The 22,511-nt window shown below is 42.7% G+C and overlaps 1 protein-coding gene across 3 annotated transcripts; it reads left to right on the forward strand.

Moving 5' to 3' along the window:
• The first annotated feature begins 6,244 nt into the window (after positions 1–6,244).
• Positions 6,245–22,488, forward strand: ppie (peptidylprolyl isomerase E (cyclophilin E)). Of its 3 annotated transcripts, none has more exons than XM_072247102.1 (10): positions 6,245–6,289; positions 10,765–10,863; positions 11,216–11,259; positions 12,773–12,799; positions 13,438–13,519; positions 15,860–15,963; positions 16,538–16,661; positions 19,517–19,702; positions 20,909–21,051; positions 22,309–22,488. In XM_072247102.1, exons 1-10 carry the CDS (start codon positions 6,259–6,261, stop codon positions 22,375–22,377), a joined length of 909 nt encoding a protein of 302 aa, XP_072103203.1. In that variant the 5' UTR covers positions 6,245–6,258; the 3' UTR covers positions 22,378–22,488. The 3 variants fall into 3 exon arrangements, with proteins under 3 accessions (XP_072103203.1, XP_072103204.1, XP_072103205.1); XM_072247104.1 differs by lacking the exon at positions 6,245–6,289 and adding an exon at positions 6,312–6,529; XM_072247103.1 differs by lacking the exon at positions 12,773–12,799.
• Positions 22,489–22,511: the final 23 nt, after the last annotated feature.

The following is a 22,511-nucleotide window of genomic DNA, read 5'->3' on the forward strand; positions in this document are numbered from 1 at the left end:
TGTCAGTTGTCTTGATTTATTTTTGAGTATAGTTTTGGAATTTAATTTATTAAGTTATGAGAGTAAAGCAAACTTTAATTAAGGATTAACTTTATTCACCACATACATTTAGGAATTTGCTGTGGTGTGTTGGTGTGATGTGCAAGAAAAACAACATTCAAAAATTGTAAGAATAAAGAATTATTTGAAAAAAACTTAGAAATTAAAGTATGGGTATGGAATAAAATGTGCATAAATACCAAATATTTACAATGTAAGTGTTAAAAAGTGGCTTAAAGCATCTACAGTGCAGTGACAGGTAAGAGGTAGAGAGAAGTAGGTGTGACTAACTAGAATGATTGATCAACTGCCTGGGGGAAGAAAGTTTTCAGATGGCAAAGCCCTATAGCACTTTGCAGGTGGGTAATGATTTGCAGGCCCGCAATGGTCTGCGTCTTTGTCCCGGACACATTCCACAACGGTGGCCGACTGCAGCCAGTGGCTTTTTCAACTGAGCTGACAGTTTGAGTTTGCTGTAGTTTTCATATATTGGGAGAGGATGCTGCACCAGCTCGAGAGGAATGGCTGATGTGAGGATGCTCTCTCTGATGGGTGTGTAGAATTGCACCAGTATGTTCTGTGTAAGATGGAAATTTACCAACTGCTGCAAGAAGTGCTCTCCTGCTGAGTCTTTTTGTTGATGAGGGAGATATGGTCCTCCCACATGAGTTCCTGTGAAATAATGATGCCCAGGATCTTGGAATTTTGACTATAGAGTTGTATGAGGAGACACAATTCTCCTGAAGTCGATATGTCTCTCCACAGTTTTGAGGGCAGTCAGCTCCAAGTTGATGTGATTGCACCAGGACAGCAGCTTGTTTCCTTTCCCAGTAGTGCTTCGATTCATCACCTCTGGGGATTAGTCCAAAGACAGTGGTGTCATCTGTAGACTGTATCAGTTTAACAGATGGATCACTGGAGACACAGTCATTGGTGCATAGAGAAAATAGGAGAGGCAAGAGAGATCCTCCACCCACCCCCCCCAACTCATCAGTGCTGACTGAACGGGATGTGGAAATGTGCTTGCCTAGTCTCACATGCTCTCTCCTGTCAGAGAGGACTTTTGTCATTCACCTGCAGATGGAACCTGGTACTTTTTAAGTTTGGAAAGTTTCTCTTGCAGAAGCTCAGAGGTGATGGTGTTGAAGTCTGAAATGAAATCAACAAAGAGAATCCTGACATGTACTGGAGCGTCCAGGTGCTGCAGTATGAAGTTCAGATCGATGTCGACTGAATCATCTAAGGATCCGTCGGTTCTGTGGACAAGCTGCAGAGGTGTAGAAAATTTGGAGTTGTGGATTTGAGAAATGACGAGATCCACCTTTCAAAAGTCTTCATTGTGACTGATGTGAGTGCAACTGGCCTGTAGTCATTGAGTTCAGTGATTTTTTTTGAGGGGGGTGGGACTGGAAAAACAGATTTCTTGAAATCTGGAACAGTACATAATTTAAAAGCAAAAAAGAAATTGTCTTCTAAACTCACAAGAGAGCATAGGCCATCAACTTTGATGTTTCTGTAGCAGGCAATTTCTCATTTACAAAGTCGAGTTGCTAGCTCGACGCTGGACCCAGCATGGATGGAAAGCGTGCCTGGGGAGCCGGCTGGGTTCGGGTTTGGGTTCGGGCTCGGGAGCCTTCGCTCCAAAGCCTGGTGCTGATGCCACTACGCCACCAGCCAGCCAAGTTAAAAGACAGTAATAATTTCTGTAAAAAAAAAAAGACTGCAGAGAACTGGTTATCACAGTGCTTAAGGATGGCAGGGGCAACAGAGTCAGGGCTGGTAGCCATTTTGATATCTTGCTTCCTGAACAACTATCATGCTTCCTCTTCCTTGACAACAAAGTGTGTGGGACATTGGTAGTGTTCGAGCTGAATGGGCACGGGAGGGGAGATCTTTGAAGTGTGATCTGTGAGTCTAATCTACAGGAATTATCCAAATTGGGAGGAGTGAGTCATCAGGGCAGAGAAGTGCCTTCCTTTTGGACTGAAGGCCTTTCCAGACTGAAGAACTGTCAATTGCAGAAAACTGGTTCTACAGTTTGTCTGAATATTGGTATTTGGCAGCTCTGATTGCCTTCTCCACGTTGTACCTGGTCTTCTGAATTCCCCTTTATCTCCACTCCTGAAGGCCTCCTCCAGGCGCAGCTATTTAAGCTCTTGTGTTGAAACGACGTTTATTATTGCTGAAGCTTGGTGATTGTTTTATTGAGGATGCAGGTATCTTCACAAAGGCTGGAATGGTATCCTCCAATGAGTCCAGGTGCTGCAGTATGAAGTTCAGATCAATGTTGACTGAATCATCTACCAATCCATTGGTTCTGTAGACAAACTGCAGTGGTGTAGAAAATTTGGAGTTGTGGAGTTGAGAAACGACGAGATCCACCTTTCAAAAGTCTTCATTATGACTGATGTGACTGCAGCTACTAGTTCTAAAGATTCTTTAGGTCAAGATACCACCGAATGATTCCTCGGGAGACATCTTCCAGATAGTCTATTATTTCACTTTTTCTACATATTGATATAATATATTAATTCTGCATACATATTTTGATAATAAAGTGAACCACTGAACCAATCAGTGGTGTCAAAACATCTCTGAGGATTTATCTGACTATATTTTTACAACTTTATTTGTGGGCTTCACCCTTTTCAGTCTTTGCCTTTATGCAGGGATGATCTGAATCATAAATTTGAGAGTAGATCCATAGTGAAAAAGAAAATTGCATAATTGAAAAAAGAACATTATGTTGTCATTAGGTGCTGACATTGTCTTCGCATTTGACTGCTTCATTGCCTTGCATTTTAATGGCAGTGGATTCCAATTAAGAACTCTAGGGTACCACCCTGGTAAAACTCATATTATAAGTCTTAATTCATTTTCCCTTGCAAAATTGCCATTTCATTCACAACTAGAAATTTATTTTAATTAAAACTTCTCCAAATCATTCCATATGACATTCTGCAAATGTTCAAAGCTGATGCTTCAAAAACAATATCCAGAGAGGCTAGTTCTGATCTTGCGCCTCAGGGAAGGTGGTAGGCTTGCTCAACAGAAGTAGTTATTGAATAACTGCACATCCTGGGAATGGCAGAGATTCATCTGGTGCCATCAGCCTGTGCTGTGGGAGATGCATTTGATTTAGCAGAAGAGGAGAACTTTCTGATGGCAGCAGGAAAGATAAAATTAATGTGAAAAAGATGTCTATCACTTTTGATAAGTTTATAACTTGCTGGTTCGATTAAAAAATGTTTACACTGCTGTCTTTTGGTACATGGTTGGAATCAAATCACTGTCGGATTTTCAGTGTGTGCTTTTCAGCATGCTGCTGTTAGCTGGCTTGTTAAGACATGCATGAGAAGTCCCCGAGAGAGGTTCAGAACAGTGTTTATCTCTTGGTAGGCAGCACAGACAGAGAATTGCCCTATCATACTTGGTGTGCAACTGTAGAACTATCAGAGGTATCTTACACAAAATGCTGGAGGGATGCAGCAGTCATGTAGAAGAGCAAATAGTTGACGTATCCGGCCGAGATGCTGGGCCTGAAAAGTTGACTGTTTACTCTTTTCCGGAGATGCTGCCTGACCTGCTGAGTTCCTCCAGCATTTTGTATGTGTTGCTTTGGATTTTCAGCATCTGCAGATTTGCTTTTACATTATTGAGTACTTTCTTTACCTTGGCCGAGCCAATTATTCTATAAACGACAGAAAATCTACAGATGCTGGAAACCAATATGCAAAACACGCTGGAGGAACTCAGCAGGCCAGGTAGCATCTATGGAAAAGAGGAAACAGTCGACACTTCAGGCTGAGTCCAAATGAAGGGTCTCGGCCTGAAACACAGACTGTTTCCTCTCCTCCACAGATGTTGCCTGGCCTGCTGAGTTCCTCCAATGACTCTATACACGTTTAAAGTTCAATTTAGTCTGAGAGAATGACGGCACAAAAAATTCTGCCTAGTCCCTTCGACCTGCACCTTGACCAGAGCCCTCCATAGTTATCCATTCAGTCCACTTGCCTGATGTTTCACTCAACACCCTAATCACACATTCCTCCTGAGAAATATTGTGACTGAAGGGTACCCATCCACAAAATACTGCAGCACTTCACAAACTTGGGACCTGTAGAGCAATGAAGAACGAGGGCAACAAATTAATGTAAGTGGCACTACTTGCAAATTCCCCTCCACATCGCTGTTATTCTATGAGAGTACTTCAAACAGATAACAGCAGTTCAAGGCATTTTCCAAAGGGCAATTAGTAAAAGTGCTGGCTTTGCCATCAATGCCCACAGTCTATAAAATGAATGTCTTCATTATATAATGCAAATTTTGAGATGTTTTCAATAACCGAAGGAAACAATCTCCCCACACTCGTCAATGCTATCCTGAACTACAGAAACAAATCACTGCAGATATTGGGATTAATAAATACTAATTGGAAATACACAGCAAGTCAGACAGAACTTGTGAAAATTGGAAGCAGATGTTTCAGGGAAATAATCTGCCATAACCAAACTAAAGAGATAAAATGCAATGTTGGAGGAGGGCAGGAAGGAAAAAATCAAGGGTGTGTGATGGTGTAGGAAGCAGGAGAGTTTGAGTAACAAGAGATGATGGTGCTGTGCAAAAGGTCTAACAGGAAAAACAAGCGTAGTGGTTAGCACAACGCTTCACAGCATGGGCAACCCGGGTTCAATTCCCACCGCTGCCTGTAAGGAGTTTGTATGTTCTCCCCACGACCACGTTTGGTAAATTGTAAATTGTCCTGTGATTAGTTTAGGATTAAATTGGGGAATTGCTGAGCAGCTTGGCTCAAAGGACCCATTCCACTCTGAATCTCAATAAATAAATACAATTGTAAAATTAACTAGTGAGTCTTAAAAACTATAGTGTCCTGTTGAAGACGAGTGCTCTTCTTTCACTAGTACTGTTGCGCTATACTGGAATAATGTAGGAAACAAAAGATGGCATTCAGAAAGGGGATGAGATAGAGAATTGAAATGACAAGAGATCAGAAGATTGGGTGGCACTTTTGGAGCAGTGTTAACAGCTGGTCACCCGGTCTGTATTCAGTCACCTTGTGTGCAGTCAATATAGTAAGCAAAATTAATTTGTTCAGCTGGGGGTAAATGGAGCCCTGAACAGCACAAGGTGGGAAGTTGCAACATCTGTAGTTTCATTGAATGACGTGTACAAGGGAAGAATTGGTAGTGGTGGAGGAATACTGAATGAACATGCCATGGATAAAACACAGCAGCAGTATTTGTGGACAGCACATCTACAAGAAATTCTGCATCCACCATCAAGGGCCCCCAGCATCCAGGCCATGATCTCTCTACACCATTGCCAGCCAGAGGCAGGTACGGGTGCCTTCGGTCCCTCACCAGCGGGTTCAGGAACAGTTCTTACCCTTCATCCATCAGGCACCTGAACTTCACTCCCCTCAACACTGAACTTATTCTACAACCTACAGACTTACTTTCAAGGACTCTACCTCTCGAGACCGATATATTTTTTTTGTTAATTTGCAGTCAGACATTTGCACATTGTCTGTCTTTGCATGTAATTTTCATTGATTCTGTTGTTCTTTTTGTATCTACTGTGAATGCCCACAAGAAAATGAATCCCAAGGTAGTATACAGTGACATATATGTACGCTGATAATAAATTTGAACTTTGAGAGAAACAGTTACAATGCAAGTTGATGGTCTTTTACCATTCTATTATAATCTATGCGCTGTCAGAGAAGCATGCAATACCATTGGGGTGATATTAGAGAAAAACCTTATGGTTTACCCAGAGACAACTAGGATTCACTAATCTGGAGCTGCCAATCACTGCAAGAATGTGAGAGAAGGAGCCTAATACATGTCATTTACGAGGATGGGGAGAGAAGGAGAGAGACATGTCATTTACAAGGAAGATGCCGTTTCCCATCACAACAGTTCTTGTCCTGATGCTCCATGAGGTTTCAATGCAAGCGACAGGAAATTGTCACCCTCGCTTCTCCAACATTGCTCGTTCCAACCTCCGCCCGTCTCCACACACCAAATAAATGTTTTTTTTCCCCCAGTGTGAACACTGGGGGGAAATGTGGACGGTTAAGGAATCCCTTCTCTCCGAGTTGTTACACAAGTACAGGAGCCAATCAGCGACCTCGCTGTCCCTTTGGCACCGCCCCAGGCTGGAGGTTAGAGTTCAGAGGGGAAGCTCGACCCAAACATGGCGTCGACCAAGCGGGTGCTGTACGTGGGTGAGTGAAAAGAGGCTGAAGCTGCCCCTCCGGGGTAAAAGAGCGGCCGTCGGGGCAGCGGGTTTAACCTGGTGAACGCTCAGATGGGGCGTGAGGTGTCGGTTCCTGACGGACGCGGGGGATCGGGAGCCTTTCAGCGGGGCGAGCAGCGGCTGTGGAGGGAAGCAGCCAGTCCGTATTTCGGGCCGAGACCTTCCACCCAGGCAGAGAGCTCGGCCTAACCGGTCTACGCCGACCAAGGTGCCCATCTAAGCCAGTCCCATTTGTCCGCGTTTGGCCCATATCCCGAATAAACCTTTCCTATCCATATCGCCATAAAACTGTAAGACATGGGAGCAGAATTAGGCCACTCGGCCCATCGAGTCTGTTCCATAGTGGCCGATTTGTTAACCCTCTCAACCCCTGGGCCGCAACAGCAACCTCTCACTCAATGTCAGCAAGGCCAAGGAGCTGATTGTTGACTTCTGGAGCAGGAAACCAGAGTTCCATAAGCCAGTCCTCATCAAAGGATCAGAGCTGGGGAGGGTCAGCAACTTAAAATTCCTTGGTGCCGTAATTTCAGAGGATTTATCCAGGGCCCAGCACATAGGCGCAATTACAAAGAAAGCACAGCAGCATTTCTACTTAGGAGTTTGTGAAGATTCAGCATGACATCTAAAACTATGACAAACTTCTATAGATGTGTGGTGGAGAGTGTATTGACTGGCTGCATCACAGCCTGGTATGCAAACACCAATGCCCTTGAACGGAAAGTCCTACAAAGAGTAGTGGATACAGCCCCCTCCATCATGCCCTCCCCAGCAGTGAGCACATCGACATGGAGTGTTGTCACAGGAAAGCAGCATCTATCATCGGGGAGCCCACCACCCAGGTCATGCTCTCTTCTCACTGCTGCCATCAGGAAGAAGGTACAGGAGCCTCAGCAGTCACACCACCAGGTTCAGGAACAGTTATTACCCCTCAACCATCAGGAAGGAGGCACAGGAGCCTCAGGACCCACACCACCAGGTTCAGGAACAGTTATTACCCCTCAACCATCAGGCTGTTATCCCCTTTGTGGATAACTTCACTCAACTTCACTTACCCCATCAGTGTCCTCTTCCCACAACCAATGGACTCACTTTCAAGGACTCTTCATCTCATGTTCCCTATATTGTTTGCTTGCTTGCTTATTTATTTATTTCTTTTTTATTTGCAAGGCGGGTTTTCTTTTGCACACTTGTGGAATGCTCAAGTTGGTGCGGTCTTTCATTGATTTTATTATTCTATTATGGATATATTGAGTATGCCCACAAGAAAATGAATCTCAGGGTTGTATATGGTAACATATATGTACTTTGATAATAAATTTACTTTGAACTTTAATAATAATAAAAAAAGTTGCCCCTAAGTTTTGTTAAATCTTTTCCTTCTCACCGTAAATGTATGCCCTCTGGTTCCAGATTCCCCTCCCTGGGGAAAGGATTGAATGCTGGTTCTCAATTGTTGCATTAATGAAAGGTCGGATTTACACTAATGAAATTTTATAACTATCGTGTTCCCATCAAAACGCCCTGGATTCTGTCACTCACAGTTCAGATTGCTTTGGTTATCACATGTATGTTGAAACATAACGGTGAAATGCATTGATTATGTTAACAACCAGCACACCCAGCTGCCAATAGAGGGAGCTAGCTTAGGTCAGCATGGATCAGTTGGGCCGAATGACTCATTTTGATGCTCTGTGACTTTCTCAGTCTGACTGAACCTGGGGTCAGTTAATGGCAGGGGTCCATGGCATAAAAAAGGTTGGGAACCCCCGATGGGGAATGGTGTCAACCTGAAATTTATGATAGAGGGGAAATAAACAGGTAAGAGGAGGTAGTTGAGTAAGAGCTGGTGAGCAGGGTGATTGGCAATTGGTGGAGAGGAGAGGAGTTGGGAGATAATGGATGGAAGATGATGGAATCTGACAGGAGAGGGACGTGGAGCATTGAGCTAAATAAGGGAGGAGGGGAAGGGTGATGGGCAGAAGGAGAAGGTGAAGGAGGGGAAAAGATGGGGAATGGAAAGAGGCAAGAGGAGAATGTGGGCTGGTGAGGGTGGGAAGCTGAGGAGGAGCGAGTAGAAGGACAGAGGTGGGAGCAGCTCGCCTGAAATTGGAGAATTTCCTGCCATAAGATTTTAGATGGCATAGTTCCACCCAGACAGGATATGAAGTGCTCTCTCTCTGTGATGCCCCACCTCCTTCCCTTTCTCCCATGGTTCATTCTCTTCTCATCTCAGATTACTACTTCTTCAGCATTTATCTTTCCCACCTATCACCTCCCAGCTTCTCACTTCATCTCCCCCTCCCCCAACCACCCACCGTCCCCCTCACCTGGCTTCACCTATCACCTGTCAGCTGGTACTTCTTTCTGTCCCTCGCCGTCCTATTCCGGGTTTGTCCCCCTTCCTAACGAGTCCCGACGAAGGGTCTCAGCCCGAAGCATGGACTGTTTATTCCTCTCCATAAATACTGCCTGGCCTGCTGAGTTCCTCCCCAAAATAGTGTGTTGATTTGTGTTTAACGCTGAGGGAGAGAGGTGGGTGGGGGAAATGGTGAGGTGAATTAAAATGGCTCGCCACTGGGCATTCCTGAAGGCCGTATCGGATGGAGCACAGGTGCTTGGCAAAGCATTTGCTTGTTCCATGCTCTTGGCCTCATTGATGCAGAGGAGGCCGCGTCGAGAGCACCAGATGCATTAAACAAGGTTGAAGGAGATGCAATGTGGGACAAAGCAAGAATCCTCGCATTCCCAGGGTGAATGTGCAAACTCCATGCAAGTAGCACCAGTGTATCCAGGTCAGTGGTGATATGAGGAAACAGCTTTATTAATGTCCCCCAAAGCCATCCATAACTTGGAATTATTACTGTAATGATTATCAAACGGCATCCAGATGATAGAATGTCTACCCTGAGAAGGTCTGTGTGGTTTTAATGGATGATGCTTTGACCATAATCTTAACATGGTCATACAGCAGCAGCATCACTGCGCTGCTCTCACACTTGAAACTCTGGAGACTGTGAGTCTTGGTGACTTCGTGAATGGATTTCAAACTTTTTAACTGGACTGGGAAACTGGGCATCTTGTTATAGAGAGATGTAATGTAGGTTTGTTCTTTAGTCTGAGCATTTGGCTTTAGACTGTTAGGACTCAAGGTTCAAAATACATTTATTATCAAATAATGTATAAATTATACAACCTTGAGAGACCTGATGAAGGGTCTCAGCCCGAAACGTCGACTGTACCTCTTCCTAGAGATGCTGCTTGGCCTGCTGCGTTCACCAGAAACTTTGATGTGTGTTGCTTGAATTTCCAGCATCTGCAGAATTCCTCGTGTTTGCAACCTTGAAATTTGCCTGCTTACAGGCAGCCACAAAGCAAGAAACCCGAATAACCCAATTTAAAGAAGAAAGACGATAACCAGATCAGCTTCCCGCTTCCCAGAGTAGGCCCAAGCCTTGATCTCAGTTCATCCTATTAGTGGGCCAAAATGCTGCAAATCTGGCAGAGATGACTAAAGACGGAGCAGTTCACGGCCTCGGCACTTCCAGCCTCTCTGTGCTGCTGTTTAAATTGACCAAGCACCGGGTAGTGCCTCGCTCTAGGACCTGGACACTCTTGGGCCTCACGACCTGAAGCCGATCTTGATCTCACCAAATTGGCTCACACTTGGAGTGATACAATCTCGTATCCTGAGGCATCGAAACTGTTCCACCTCAACTCCGCTCCAAATCCCTCACCCCAGTGCCGCCCGCGACCCCTGTCTTGAACACGTTGCCTTTTGGCTTTGCGATGCACCCGCGTGGCCCATCCTTTGAATTGGCTTCGCCTTCGCTTCTTCCTCATTATTTGCGGTGATAGTTTACTGCATTTTACTTCAGAAGAGGTGTCATCACTGATTCTTTTGGTCAGATTCCTTGCCTTTTGAACTACCAGTTGGCTGTCACATGCATCCCGGAGGAAGCTGAGGCATTTCCACAAAAGGAGGGAAGATTTTCAGTCATGAAAAAGGGTCTCGGCCTGAAATGTCGACTGTTTATTCTTTCCCTTGGACGCTGCCTGACCTGCTGAGTTCCTCCAGCATTTTGTGTGTGTTGCTCTGGATTTCCAGCATCTGCAGGCTTTCTTATGTTTAAGATTTTCAGTCTTAAATGCATTCATCTTCTGTCTCAGCAGATGAGTTGAAGGTCGTGAATCCTATAGGGGCTACACATGAGGACATTAACGCATGCAGATGCTCATGCTCTTGAGAAGAAATAAAATGCTGACAGTGCAGTTTCCTATCGACGTCTCGGCGCGAAATGTCAACTCTTTATTAATTTCTAAAGATGCTGCCTGACCTGCCGAGTTCCTCCAGCATTTTGTGTGTGTTGCTCTGGATTTCCAGCATCTGCAGAATCTCTTGTGTTTATGCATAAGAAACTGAGGTATGTTTGTCATTTTAAATAGGTGGCCTTGCTGAAGAGGTGGACGAGAAGGTGCTTCATGCTGCTTTCATTCCATTTGGAGATGTCATGGACATTCAAATTCCGCTGGATTATGAGACAGGTAAATGCTCAGATTCACCTCACTGTGCTCTGGTCAGTATCAGAAATGCAACAAATTTAATAAGTATTACTTCCTTTGTGACTTAGAATTTTTTGCTACACTTGAACACTTCTAATGAATGAGTTCTGATGTCTCAGAATTCTTGTCCGAAAACTTAAACCTCTAAATTTAATTTTAAATATATAAAGATCTAAATTTAAAATTTGTAGAAGTAAATTAGCTCTAGATTTTACAGCACACTCTTGTATTTATGATGACAGCTGTTTTCTGTGATACCTGGTGTTCTATATTGGTAAATCTGGTAATAAAGATTGTAAAATAGTTAACAATCTAAATTGTTATTCCTGTTTAGAGAAACACAGAGGTTTTGCATTTATTGAATTTGAGAATGCCGAGGTGAGTTAGTTATTTTTATATTTCTAATAACCAAAATCAAACTAGTCTGCCAATCATCGGTATATGCATACTAGAAACTAATTTGAAGACCACTCCGTATTTTATTTTCTAAGTGTCCAGCTGGAAATATTATTGATATTCCATGGGTGAAAGCTATGGATTTCAGCGAGCAAATATTTTTTGACCAAGTTATATAAATTAACTCTTTCTCCATTTCCATGCTTTCAGTCTGCCCATCAACCACCTTCTTTGCATGGTCCACGATCTTCTGCAGTCAGATTCCATCTTCTTCATCCTTTTGTCATTTCCACCTATCACCAGCTAAGAGACCATCCCCTCCCTCTCCCACCTTTCAACCCCCTCTCATTTGAACCCGTCGACCGCCTGTCGGTTCTTTCTTCACCCCTTCCCGCCCCCTCCACCCCAATCTTTTTGTACTATCTCCCACCCTCCTTTCCAGTCCTGATGAAGGGTCTCAATCTGAAACATTGACTGGACATTTCCCTCCATAGATGCTGCCTGACCTGCTGAGTTCCTCCAGCATTTTGTGTTGTTGTAGATTTCCAGCATTTGTGCCAACATAAAAAATGTGTTTACTGTTTGTTTAAGATGGGTAATATTTGTGCATGTTTTCCCCCTAGTTTTCATCTGTAGTTGTGTTGAATGTTGAGACTTGTGCGAAAGTTCTGAGTAACAGGAGGTATGAATAACACTAAGATAACAATGGGAGGGAGGCGGAATAGCTGGAGGTACTGGATATTTGGTATAAAAATGACCTCTGCTTCCTAGTTTCATGTTCCAAGGACACCTGCTTGATATTGTAGATACAAAAGATTGCAGATTCTGGAATCTAGAGCAGAAAAATAAACTGCTGGGAGAACGCAACAGGTCAAGCAGCCTCTGCAGAGGCAGAAAAATGGATGGCTTTTAAAAACAGAAACACGAGGAAATCTGCAGATGCTGGAATTTCAAGCAACACATATCAAAGTTGCTGGTGAACGCAGCAGGCCAGGCAGCATCTCTAGGAAGAGGTACAGTCGACGTTTCGGGCCGAGACCCTTCGTCAGGACGGCTTTTCGGGTCGGCACCCTGCATGGCTCCAGACGCTGCTTGACCTGCTGAGTTCCTCCTACAATTTGTCTTTTACTCCTGTGCGATATTGTTACCAGTGGGAACAGGTGTGAAGTGTGGATTGTGAATGAAGACATGGTTGTGTCACCCCACTCCCAAAGTCATTTGCTCCATCTGTAACAGAAGTACTCTTGATTCAGGAAGAGAAAGACTTTTTATATTTCTAAAAATGTCTGTAAACAGTGAAATGGTCTAGTGCCTTATCGTCTATTGCTTCACATTTAGTTGTATTTTTAAGGCATTTATTTCATCCACTGATGTTATGGTCAATAAAATCTTCTTTCTCCAATGCACTGCTGAAATATAATGTTCAGTTAATAAAAGAAAATTGGTTTGGAATGCTGCTTATTGATAGCTTACAACTTCCACTGATTTTTTCTAGGATGCTGCAGCGGCCATTGATAACATGGTAGGTGGCAAACGGTGTACCTTCTTCGCATTCTTTTATTATAGAGAGCGATATTTTAAAATCATTGTTAATGTAGCGATTACTTGAAAACAAAGCCAAACCCTTTAGACTGATCGAGGGGCTCAACGCTGTGTGACGCGCTTCCAAATAACTCAGCTCCAGGTCAAAAAAAAACTGTGCAATCCTTTGTTACTAAACCAGCAAAAACGAACGACCTTACAGCGATATTAGAAATTAGCACATCCAAAATTAGCGAAATAACAAAATAAACAGAATAAGAGTAATTAGTGTTCTAATTAGCAGTCAACAAAAAATATCATCCATGCCCCGGCTGCCTCTAACTAATCTAACTAACTAGGACAAAGTATGAATACATAACTATACTCATTTACTTCTAGCACACCCCAACCCGTGTGACAAATTACCATAATCCATAAAACATGTACACAAAATATAATTCAGACAGACAGAGCATAGGTATATAGCTCCTACAGTTAATGATGTAAAATGGTTGCGAACTGATCCGCATTAAAGTACCAAGTAACAATGAATGAGGGATATGCCTGAAAGTGAAGAATATTCAAATGCACCCTGCATAATATTAGCCTAATTGTCTTTATTTTCATGCCATTTACCAGAATGAGTCTGAACTTTTTGGAAGGACAATCCGAGTAAATCTGGCAAAACCTATGCGAATTAAAGAGGGATCCTCAAGAGCAGGTGAGGAATAAAACTGTATTTTTACATAGAATGAGTATTTTCCTTATTGACAGAACTTAAATAGCTACTACAGGATATACAGTGGATTCTGGTTAATTAGGTCACCTATTAATCGGGGCAGCTGCTTATTAGGGACAACTCTTATAGAGCAGAAACTATTTGCAAAAATAGCTGGGATTCCTTTCACTTATTTAAACTGGGGTAGGAGACTGTTGCCAAACAGCTTCTAACTAGCATACCCGTATGTGGCATTCGACACTACACTGTGCTTAGAGCAAACAGTCTTTAAATAGGGTCAGTTGCATGTGCTTGTCTTCAAAAGCAGTGATAATCAGGCCTCAGCCCGAAACGTCGACTGTTTATCCCTCTCCTAGACGCTGCCTGACCTGCTGAGTTCCCGCAGCATTTTGTGTGTGTTGCTTCGGTTTTCCAGCATCGAAGAATCTGTGCTGCTGAGCTGTCTGGGGGGAGGTGCTGAAATGCAAAGGCTGAGAGATTCAGAGACAGTAATATGCGGTTTATCGCAGTGACATCCATCATCATTCACGACCTTGCTCAAGATCATTTTGATGCTAAGAGCAAGCCCGAGCAGCCAGAAAAACAGCTTGGAGAGGTTCAAGCAGCAGCTAACAGGTTCGATGGGGAGAGATTTGGAAATAACTTTGGTAGAGCCTATGAATTGTCAATTAGCAGCTGAGGGAGGCCACTCATTCCTTTGAGCATCTTCTGTCATTCAGCAAGTTTGTGATTTATCTGCTTGTAACTTCAACTCTGCATCCAGGCTGCCTGTGATAACCTTTACCTTTCACCCCCCCAACTCTTTAGAATCTATCCACTTCTGCCTTGAAAATATGCAAAGACTCTGTTTCCACTGCCTTTTGAGTCTTTAAGCTCCAGACTTTCAACCCTCAGAGAAGAAAATTTGACCATAAGACATAGGAGCAGAATTAGGCCGTTTGGCTTATCAAGCTCTCCACGAGGACCACAGCCTTGCCGTAGGGTTTGGAGGCTTGCGTGCCTCAATGACCCGGAGAGCTGTGTTGGCTGGAGTCAGGGCCCTATGCTTTGGCTCTTGGTAGGGTCACCCCTGCCAAACAGGTCAAAGGGTAGAGGTCAGACTAAGAGTGGTCCACCAGTCTTCCAGGTTCAGGGGTTCAGCTCCGGGCTAACAACCCTGACTGGTAAAACAAAATTGTTATGGAAACAGCAAAGGAAAATCCTTCTGCATCTGAGTGCAATGGTATTCCTGAGTCTCCATCCAGGACTCCCATGACTGACAGAAGTGAAAACCAAGGGGAAGCTACTGACATGATGAAAGAAGCCCTGGACACCACCAGAGATGAAGGAGCCTCATTGCTAGCCTAAATCTCAGCGACATGATGGGTAGTAGGCAGTCAAAGGAAGGATATACTGGCATTGTAGAGAGCCCAGAGGAGGTTCACAAGGATGATCCGGGGAATGAAAGGGTTAATTTGTGAGCAGCGTTTGATGGTTCTGAGCCTATACTTGCTGGAGGTTAGAAGAATGAGGGGATCTCATTGATATTGAAAGGCTTAGATCAGGGGTTCTCAGTCTGGGGTCCACAAACCCCTCGGTTAATGATAGGGGTACATGGCGTAAAAAAAGGCTGGGAGCCCTTGGCCTTGGTAGAGTGGACGTTGAGAAGTTTCCAGTAGTGGGGGAAATCTAGGACCAGAGGGCACAGCCTCAGAATACAGGGATGTCCTTTTAGAAGAGAGAAGAGGAGGAATATCTTTAGTCAGGGGGTAATAAATCTGTAGAATTCATTGCCTGAGACGGCTGTGGAGGCATTGGATATATTTAAAGCAGAGGCTGATAAGTTCTTGATTAGTAAGAGGGTCAAAGGTTACGGGGAGAAAGCAGGAGAATGGGGTTAAAAGGGATAATAAATCAGCCGTGAGGGAATGGTAGAGCAGACTTGATGAGTCATCTGCTACCTATCTACTGCCCATTACGCCCGGTCCTGCATCTCTGGTGGTGTCCAAGGCTTCCTTCATTGTGTCAGTAGTTCAGTTGTTACTCCAATCAGTCATGCAAGTCTGTCCTCTACCCTTTGACCTGTTTGGCATGGGTGACTCTACCAAGAGCCAAAGCATAGAGCCCTGACTCCAGCCAACATAGCTCTCTGGGTCACTGAGGCACACAAGCCTCCAAATCCAATGACAAGACTGTGGTCCTCTTGGAGGCTTCTTTCTGAGATAAAGAGCCAAAACTGCTCACCATGCCCCAACTGCAATATAAAGCCTCACTGAACTAGAGGCATTAATATAATTGCTGTGCTTTGTAACTGAAATATAAGTGATACTCCTTTCAATCTAGTGTGGTCGGACGACGATTGGTTAAAGAAATTTGCTGGAAAGACGCTGGAGGAAACTGAAGGTGATGAGCGTGGAGGAGACAGTGGAGAAACGCAGACGCAGGAGGTGAGGCTTAGTCACCGTGAAACACTTCGGCAAAATAATTCCACATAAAGAAGGTATTGCAGTTGGACCGGCACCATTTAACGGGTTATTTTAGTTCTGGAATGCCCTAATACAAAATTTGGCAAAGGCTGAAGTGGTATCTGGAGAGTGAGATGGATGCAGGCCTGTGATAAATGACAGTGGAGTTGTCTTATTGCCTTGTATAAGCACCATGTTTAACCAGCTCAGTAATTCACAAACATCTGTGTTAAATGTACATCTCATAAGTTATGAAATCCAAGCATTAACTGCCTTTTCTTAAAAATCATGGAATGCTGCTAAGACACAAAGTAGAAATCCACGATTTCTTAGTAAAAATATGCAGATAACATTGATATTTTTGATTGGATTTTCTTAGATGTACAATACAATTAACACAAATGTTATGAAATCAATTGCGCACATGACTTTGGTGAGATCGGGAAAATAGTATTTGATTTTATCATTTTATACGAATGTATGTCAACACTTGAGTATTTGAAAGTACCTTTTTTGTTCATAATTGTTTAATCATTAAAAATAATTATTTCTTAAGGGTGAGCCACCAGCCAAAAAATCAAGAGCCAATCCTCAAGTCTACATGGACATCAAAATAGGCAATAAGCCTGTTGGTAGAATACGGTTTTTATTGCGAGCTGATGTTGTTCCAATGACTGTAGGTAAGCAGTTATATAACACACACACACGTGTGTCCTTATTATTTGTAACCACCTTGTTAGTTACACTTACTTCCTTTCACCCACCTTGTATCTGAGTCGCCGAAGCTGCCTGCCCAGACTACAGACCATGGGCTGCTCCTGCTAATGATATATTTATGCTCATAGTAGATACTCTCTTGAATTGCCCTTTTTGAAATGTGATGGTTTTGGAGGATTTGCTTTCTATTGTATAAAAATCCGAACTGAAATTGCCAATATCTGTGAATGTGCACAGCTTGAGGTAAAGCAAACATACTGTATGTTCAGTTTTTACACGTGAATCACCTGATTTCTGCCAAATGAGCCTACAAAGGCTGAAGCCTCAGCAGTTCTGCTTCTGAGTGAATTGATGGAAAGGATAGAAGTAGTTGGCAGAGGAGGTGTAAGGCGCTCCTTCCCTCCGCTAGCCTGCAGGTCACCCTTGGGCAAGGTGTAGCACCTGCTTACCCTCCCAAACAGGGTCACGTGAAGCCATGGGGGCAGGTGGTGGATGGTCGTATGAGCAGCTGGTGCAGATCACAAGTCCTGGTTATGTGACCACTGACGCCAGGCAGACAGTCTCTGAAGAGTATTGATAATGGCCAGGGTCACCCATCTTGTAAAGACACTGCCCAGAAGAAGGCAATGGCAAACCACTTTTGTAGAACAATTTGCCAAGAACAATCATGGTCATGGAAAGACCATGATCGCCCATGTTACAATTCATGACACATAATGATGATGAGTTGGCAAAAACCCTGCGATGTTACTCATGGGTTTTAACTACATAAATAATGAACAGACCAGCTTGTACTAGAGAGAGCAAGAGAGAGTGGGTTTCTTAACAGGATGTAGGATAGTTTTCTGCAAAATTGGCTTGGAATTTTCTGGAAGCCCTGAGTCACAAAGTCAGCACCAATATTGAATAAGAGCTCCGGGGCAGTGTCTCTGGTGAGGCTGCGTGTTTGAAGACCTTCCACGTTGGCATCTGTGAAGCCACAGCCAAGGCTGATCCAGCGACCACTGAGTTTAAATGTTCATTATTGTTAAAGGTTAATGAAGAAAGAGAAAACAAATAAAACATGTAATGTACTAGAAAAACACAAAAGATTTGAAATTAACTCAATTAATTCAAAAAGATATAGATTACCTGATCCTCGTTAGTGTCTTGCAACCAGACCTGTCCCCCTGAGTCAGAGCAGCTGCTGAGCCTACAAGTCCCTTGGACCTGTTGGATAAAGTGACAAGCTGAGGCTCCTGCAACCTGGGTCCTCGTCCCTGCTGAACTGCTGTCCAAATCCAGGCCACTCCCTCACCTGCCTCCAGGATCAAACCATCTGTATCTCCCTTCCCTAATGTAAAACAGGGGTTCCCAGCCTCTTTTATGCCATGGACCTCCTACCATTAACCGAGGGGTCTGGGAGCCCCTTGTGTAATACAATGTCCGCAGTTGGCACTCCCACTCAACACCTCTTGGGTTGAAGTTTTTCAAGATGCAGAAGCGTTTGCTAGAAATCAGATCTCCAGCAATGCCTGGGTGTTGCAGTTACAACACATCACCTGTCTTGCCATCCCTGTCAAATGTTGTGATTTCATGGAATCAGTTCAAATTTCTGTTTATCTAATGTAGATTATTTTAACTGGTTTATCAGTTGAATGTAATGTGGACTCATGAGTTTTTATCTACACAAGTCTTTCTTAAGTTAAGTAAAACAGCCCAGTTAACATTAAGCATCAGACATCACTGCCTGAAACATCCATAAATCTAGTGGAGGCTGTAAAGAGTTTTTCCTTTTCTCACTGATTTGCTGATCACCTTCATTCTGCATCCTGTGGTTCTTAACCACTCCATCAATGGGAACAATTTCCCTCACTTAACAATTAACTAAAACCATTGGGTCAATTTACAACCTCTCGGCTCCTGCAGAGGACAAACCGAGCTTCTCCACATAACTAGAAGTTCTCTGTCATAGAGTTAATACAGCATGGAGACAGAGCGTTCAACCCCAGTTAGCTACACTAATTAAACCATTCAAGGTGCTTGAAGCCATGAGGACGATCCCAGCTTCTCCACATAACTAAAAGTCCTCTCTCATGGAGTTAATACAGCATGGAAACAGGCCTTACAACCCCAGTTAGCCACACTATTTGAACCATACAAGGTGCCCATCTAAGTTAGCCCCATTTGTCTGCATTTGGTCCATATCCCTCTAAGCCAAAGGTTCCCAACCTGGAGTCCACAGACCCATGGTTAATGGTATTTGTCCCTGGCATAAAAAAAGGTTGGGAACTCTGCTCTAATATTTTCTGGTCCATCTACTGTACCTGCCTAAATGTCTTTTACATGTTGTTATTGCGCCTGTTTCAAGCACTTCTTCTGGCAGTTCGTTCCATAAATACGTCACTCTCTGCGTAGAAGAAGTTGCCCCTCGGGTCCCAGATTCACACGTCATTAGACTGGAATCTGTCATATGCTTTCTCTTGCTGCATTACTTAGCTTGTTTTTTTCCCGTCATTTAGAGGTCTCTGTTAATTTCCCTACCGTGAGGAGAATATACTTAGATTGTAGCTGAGACATCTCTAACTTAAAGGTTTCCAGTTGTTCAATTATGGCTGTGCCTGCCAAGTTTAGTCCCAGTGTTCTTTGGCTAAATCTTTCCTCGTCACATTGGATTTGGCCTTTCTCCAAATGACTGATTTTTATCGCTTGCAGTTATCACAAAGTGTACACAATGGGATGCTTAGGAATCTGATTTTGTAAATGACTAGCATAATTAATATAGAAAGATCTCACAGATTGTCCTTGTGTAAATATTTAAATAAAACATTTTTCCCAGAGAATTTCCGTTGCCTCTGTACACACGAGAAAGGATTTGGATTCAAGGGCAGCAGTTTCCATCGGATTATCCCCCAGTTCATGTGTCAAGCCGGTGACTTCACCAATCACAATGGCACAGGAGGGAAATCCATCTACGGCAGAAAGTTTGATGATGAAAACTTTATTCTGAAACACTCTGGGGCAGGTAATGTGATTTCTACTTTATTTTTGAAAAAACATAGGTAATTCTGTTGGCGTTGAAAGTGATTGATGTAAAGACTGAAGGTCTGACATTCTCTGTAGCTTTGTCATGGCCAGTTTCACTGGCAAACTAAGAGGCTTGCCTTTTGCTGCTGAAGAATAAAAGTAATAAAAAAAAATGAACTCATTTAATTGACACGGTTTGTGGTTTGGACTCTGGTTAATGATGTTGTTGCTATTTATTTTGGGTGATTTTAAATTGGGGCGGGCTACAGATAACGAACACTGAGCTAAACTGAATATGCCTGGACTCTTCTGACTTTTGTGTTTTTCGCTCATATTTTTTGTTTGCTGCTGCACGTGTTTTTTTGTGCATTCTTTTTTGCGCATGGGGGGGGTTGATGTCTTTCTTACAACGGGTTCCACAGCTCTGTTTGTTTCGTGGCTGTCTGTGGGAAAGATGTGTCAGGGTTGTATACCTCACACATGTTTTGTCTTAAGCTGCAGCGGGATTCCTTTGGTTCCTTTGCTGTGCCTGCTTGGAGAGAATTGTAGTTGATTTTAGATGAGGAATCTTGGCAGGCAGGTGTAGGGGCATCACAACAGAAGCTAATTCTTCCAGTACCAACTGGATTCAAGAGTAGAACTGTCATTTTCTTCCTTTCCTAATTTCAGAGAATCCTGCAGTCACTTGTGACTTCTACCTTTATTCCCACTGAGCAGCTTGGGCAAGAATCCCCCTGGGTGCTCTGGGTGCCTCCATAGTCGAAAGACTGTACTGGTTAGAAGCTTAAATGGACATTGTAAATTCTCCTGTGGTTAGGTTAGTGTTAAATCAGGTTGTCGGGGGTTACTGGGCAGCACAGCTTGAAGGACCAGAGGGGCCTATTTAATAAAATAAAATCCAAGGATTTAACCTGCAAACGGTGTGGTAACGTGCCACATGGGCGCTCAGACGTCATCTGGAATTTTTGAAGAAGCCTAAGATTTTGTTTTCAAAAGTAATTTTTTTTGGATTGAATTAATATTTAATTTAATGCCTTGTTGTATGCTGGTTTAATTTCTTGAAGGACATTGTCTTGACAGCTGCAAAAATCATGTAACATTATTATCTAAGCAGCTTAGGAATAATAGGATCTTGCTCTACTGGGTCAAAACCACTGAATTTTGTACTCTTTAGTTGAGCTGATGATCTCTGCATTTGGTTTAGGTTTACTCTCAATGGCAAACTCAGGAGTAAACACAAATGGATCTCAGTTTTTCATTACCCTCGAAAAGACGGACTGGCTGGATGGAAAGCACGTAGTATTTGGTGAAGTTCTGGAAGGAATGGATATTGTCAAACAGATGGAAGTGAGTATTAAACCCCAGTGTAATTCTACTTTTTATTTTTCCAATTCTATAATCTCTTGTCTTTGATCGTCTTCTAACCTTTATTTCTGCTGTGGACCAATACCATTAAGCAAGGGGTCCGTAAACCCTAGATTGGGAACCTCTGTTCTAACACGTTAGCTGTTGTTTTCTCCAGTACAGTCACAGTCAGTGGAATCGCATATATAGGTGAATAGTGCTGATATTCCCAGTAATTTCTTTTGCTGTAGTGATAGCCAGTGTCTCTTGGGTTGCCTTGAGGTGCACATGTTCACCAAATAAGTGAGAAATGTCGGCCTTGCAGATGGAAAGAAAACTTAAAGCTTTATTTTTTTAAATGGCGTATTCCTTCTCAGTGAGAATTGATTAAGTTATAATAATGAGTAAATTATATTACTTAAGATGCATCAAGTAGTTGATTTTGTGCATGTTACAAATATAGTATATTTATAAAATTAACACAGATTCTGGTTTCTATGATTTTGAATTATTTTAAGGAAATGTAATCATTCACTTGATATTGAAACTATTGAATAACCTCAACTAGTTCCCTCCAATAATTAAATGGCACAATAAAAGGGAGAGAGAGAGAGGCATTCATTGGTGGTGGGGAAAATCTAGAAAATAGCACCACTTAGACAAGATGGTGGAACAACAAGGTACTGGCACAGTAGTGATGCGAACGAACACAAAACAGTTTTTGCAAAAGTCAGGAAAATAGAGACTTGCGTCATAGAGGGAGAGAGGGAGGGAATAATGTTCATTGGCATGTACATAGCAAGGATGGATGAACCAAGAGACAGGTTTAACAAACAGCTGAAACTAAACCAAAAGAAAAGCTCATAAAAGTGAAATCTGGAAGAATGAGCTGTTTGAGGTTATTGGTTAACCATATGTGGAATGCCTTTAATTTTTATGGTGGTTTTGGTGGTGGGTAGAAAAACCACAGTGACATTTTTAAAAGGATAATTGCTTTGAAAATTTAAATATAATTCGGCAGAAGTGAAATGTTGGAGGAACTGAAATTTATTCACATGAATGGAAAAAACATTCAATATATTGATTTATAGTCTGGCTGCAGCAAATTTTGTTAATCTTGTGGTCACTACTTCAAAAGGATCAAAATTAATGTAATTTGTCTTTGAAGTGAAGTATTTGAATGAACAATTTAGTTTGTTAATAATGTTTAGTTCAAGATTGTTTTTCCTGAAATATCTATAACTGGTGTGTTATTTCCAGGCTCAAGGTACAAAGGATGGAAAGCCTAAACAGAAAGTGATAATTTCAGACTGTGGAGAATACGTGTGATGGCAGCGGCTGTTAGCATCTGTGGATTGCAGTGTTCCCCTGTTTTCACTATTAATGTGAAAATTTATTGTAAATATAAACATTCATAATAAATTAATTTTTTAAAATACATCTTTCTCTTTGCGGAGACAATG

Source organism: Mobula birostris, chromosome 30 (assembly GCF_030028105.1).
Source record: "Mobula birostris isolate sMobBir1 chromosome 30, sMobBir1.hap1, whole genome shotgun sequence".
In the NCBI taxonomy this organism is placed as follows: Eukaryota; Metazoa; Chordata; class Chondrichthyes; order Myliobatiformes; family Myliobatidae; genus Mobula; species Mobula birostris.

What these genes read in the sequence shown, in the direction of transcription:
- ppie (XM_072247102.1), top strand. Translation starts at nt 6,259, where the DNA reads ATGGCGTCGACCAAGCGGGTGCTGTACGTGG. An exon ending in GAGAAACGCAGACGCAGGAG is followed by an intron (nt 15,964 to 16,537) that starts GTGAGGCTTAGT and finishes TTATTTCTTAAG; the next exon opens with GGTGAGCCACCAGCCAAAAA. An exon ending in ATATTGTCAAACAGATGGAA is followed by an intron (nt 21,052 to 22,308) that starts GTGAGTATTAAA and finishes TGTTATTTCCAG; the next exon opens with GCTCAAGGTACAAAGGATGG.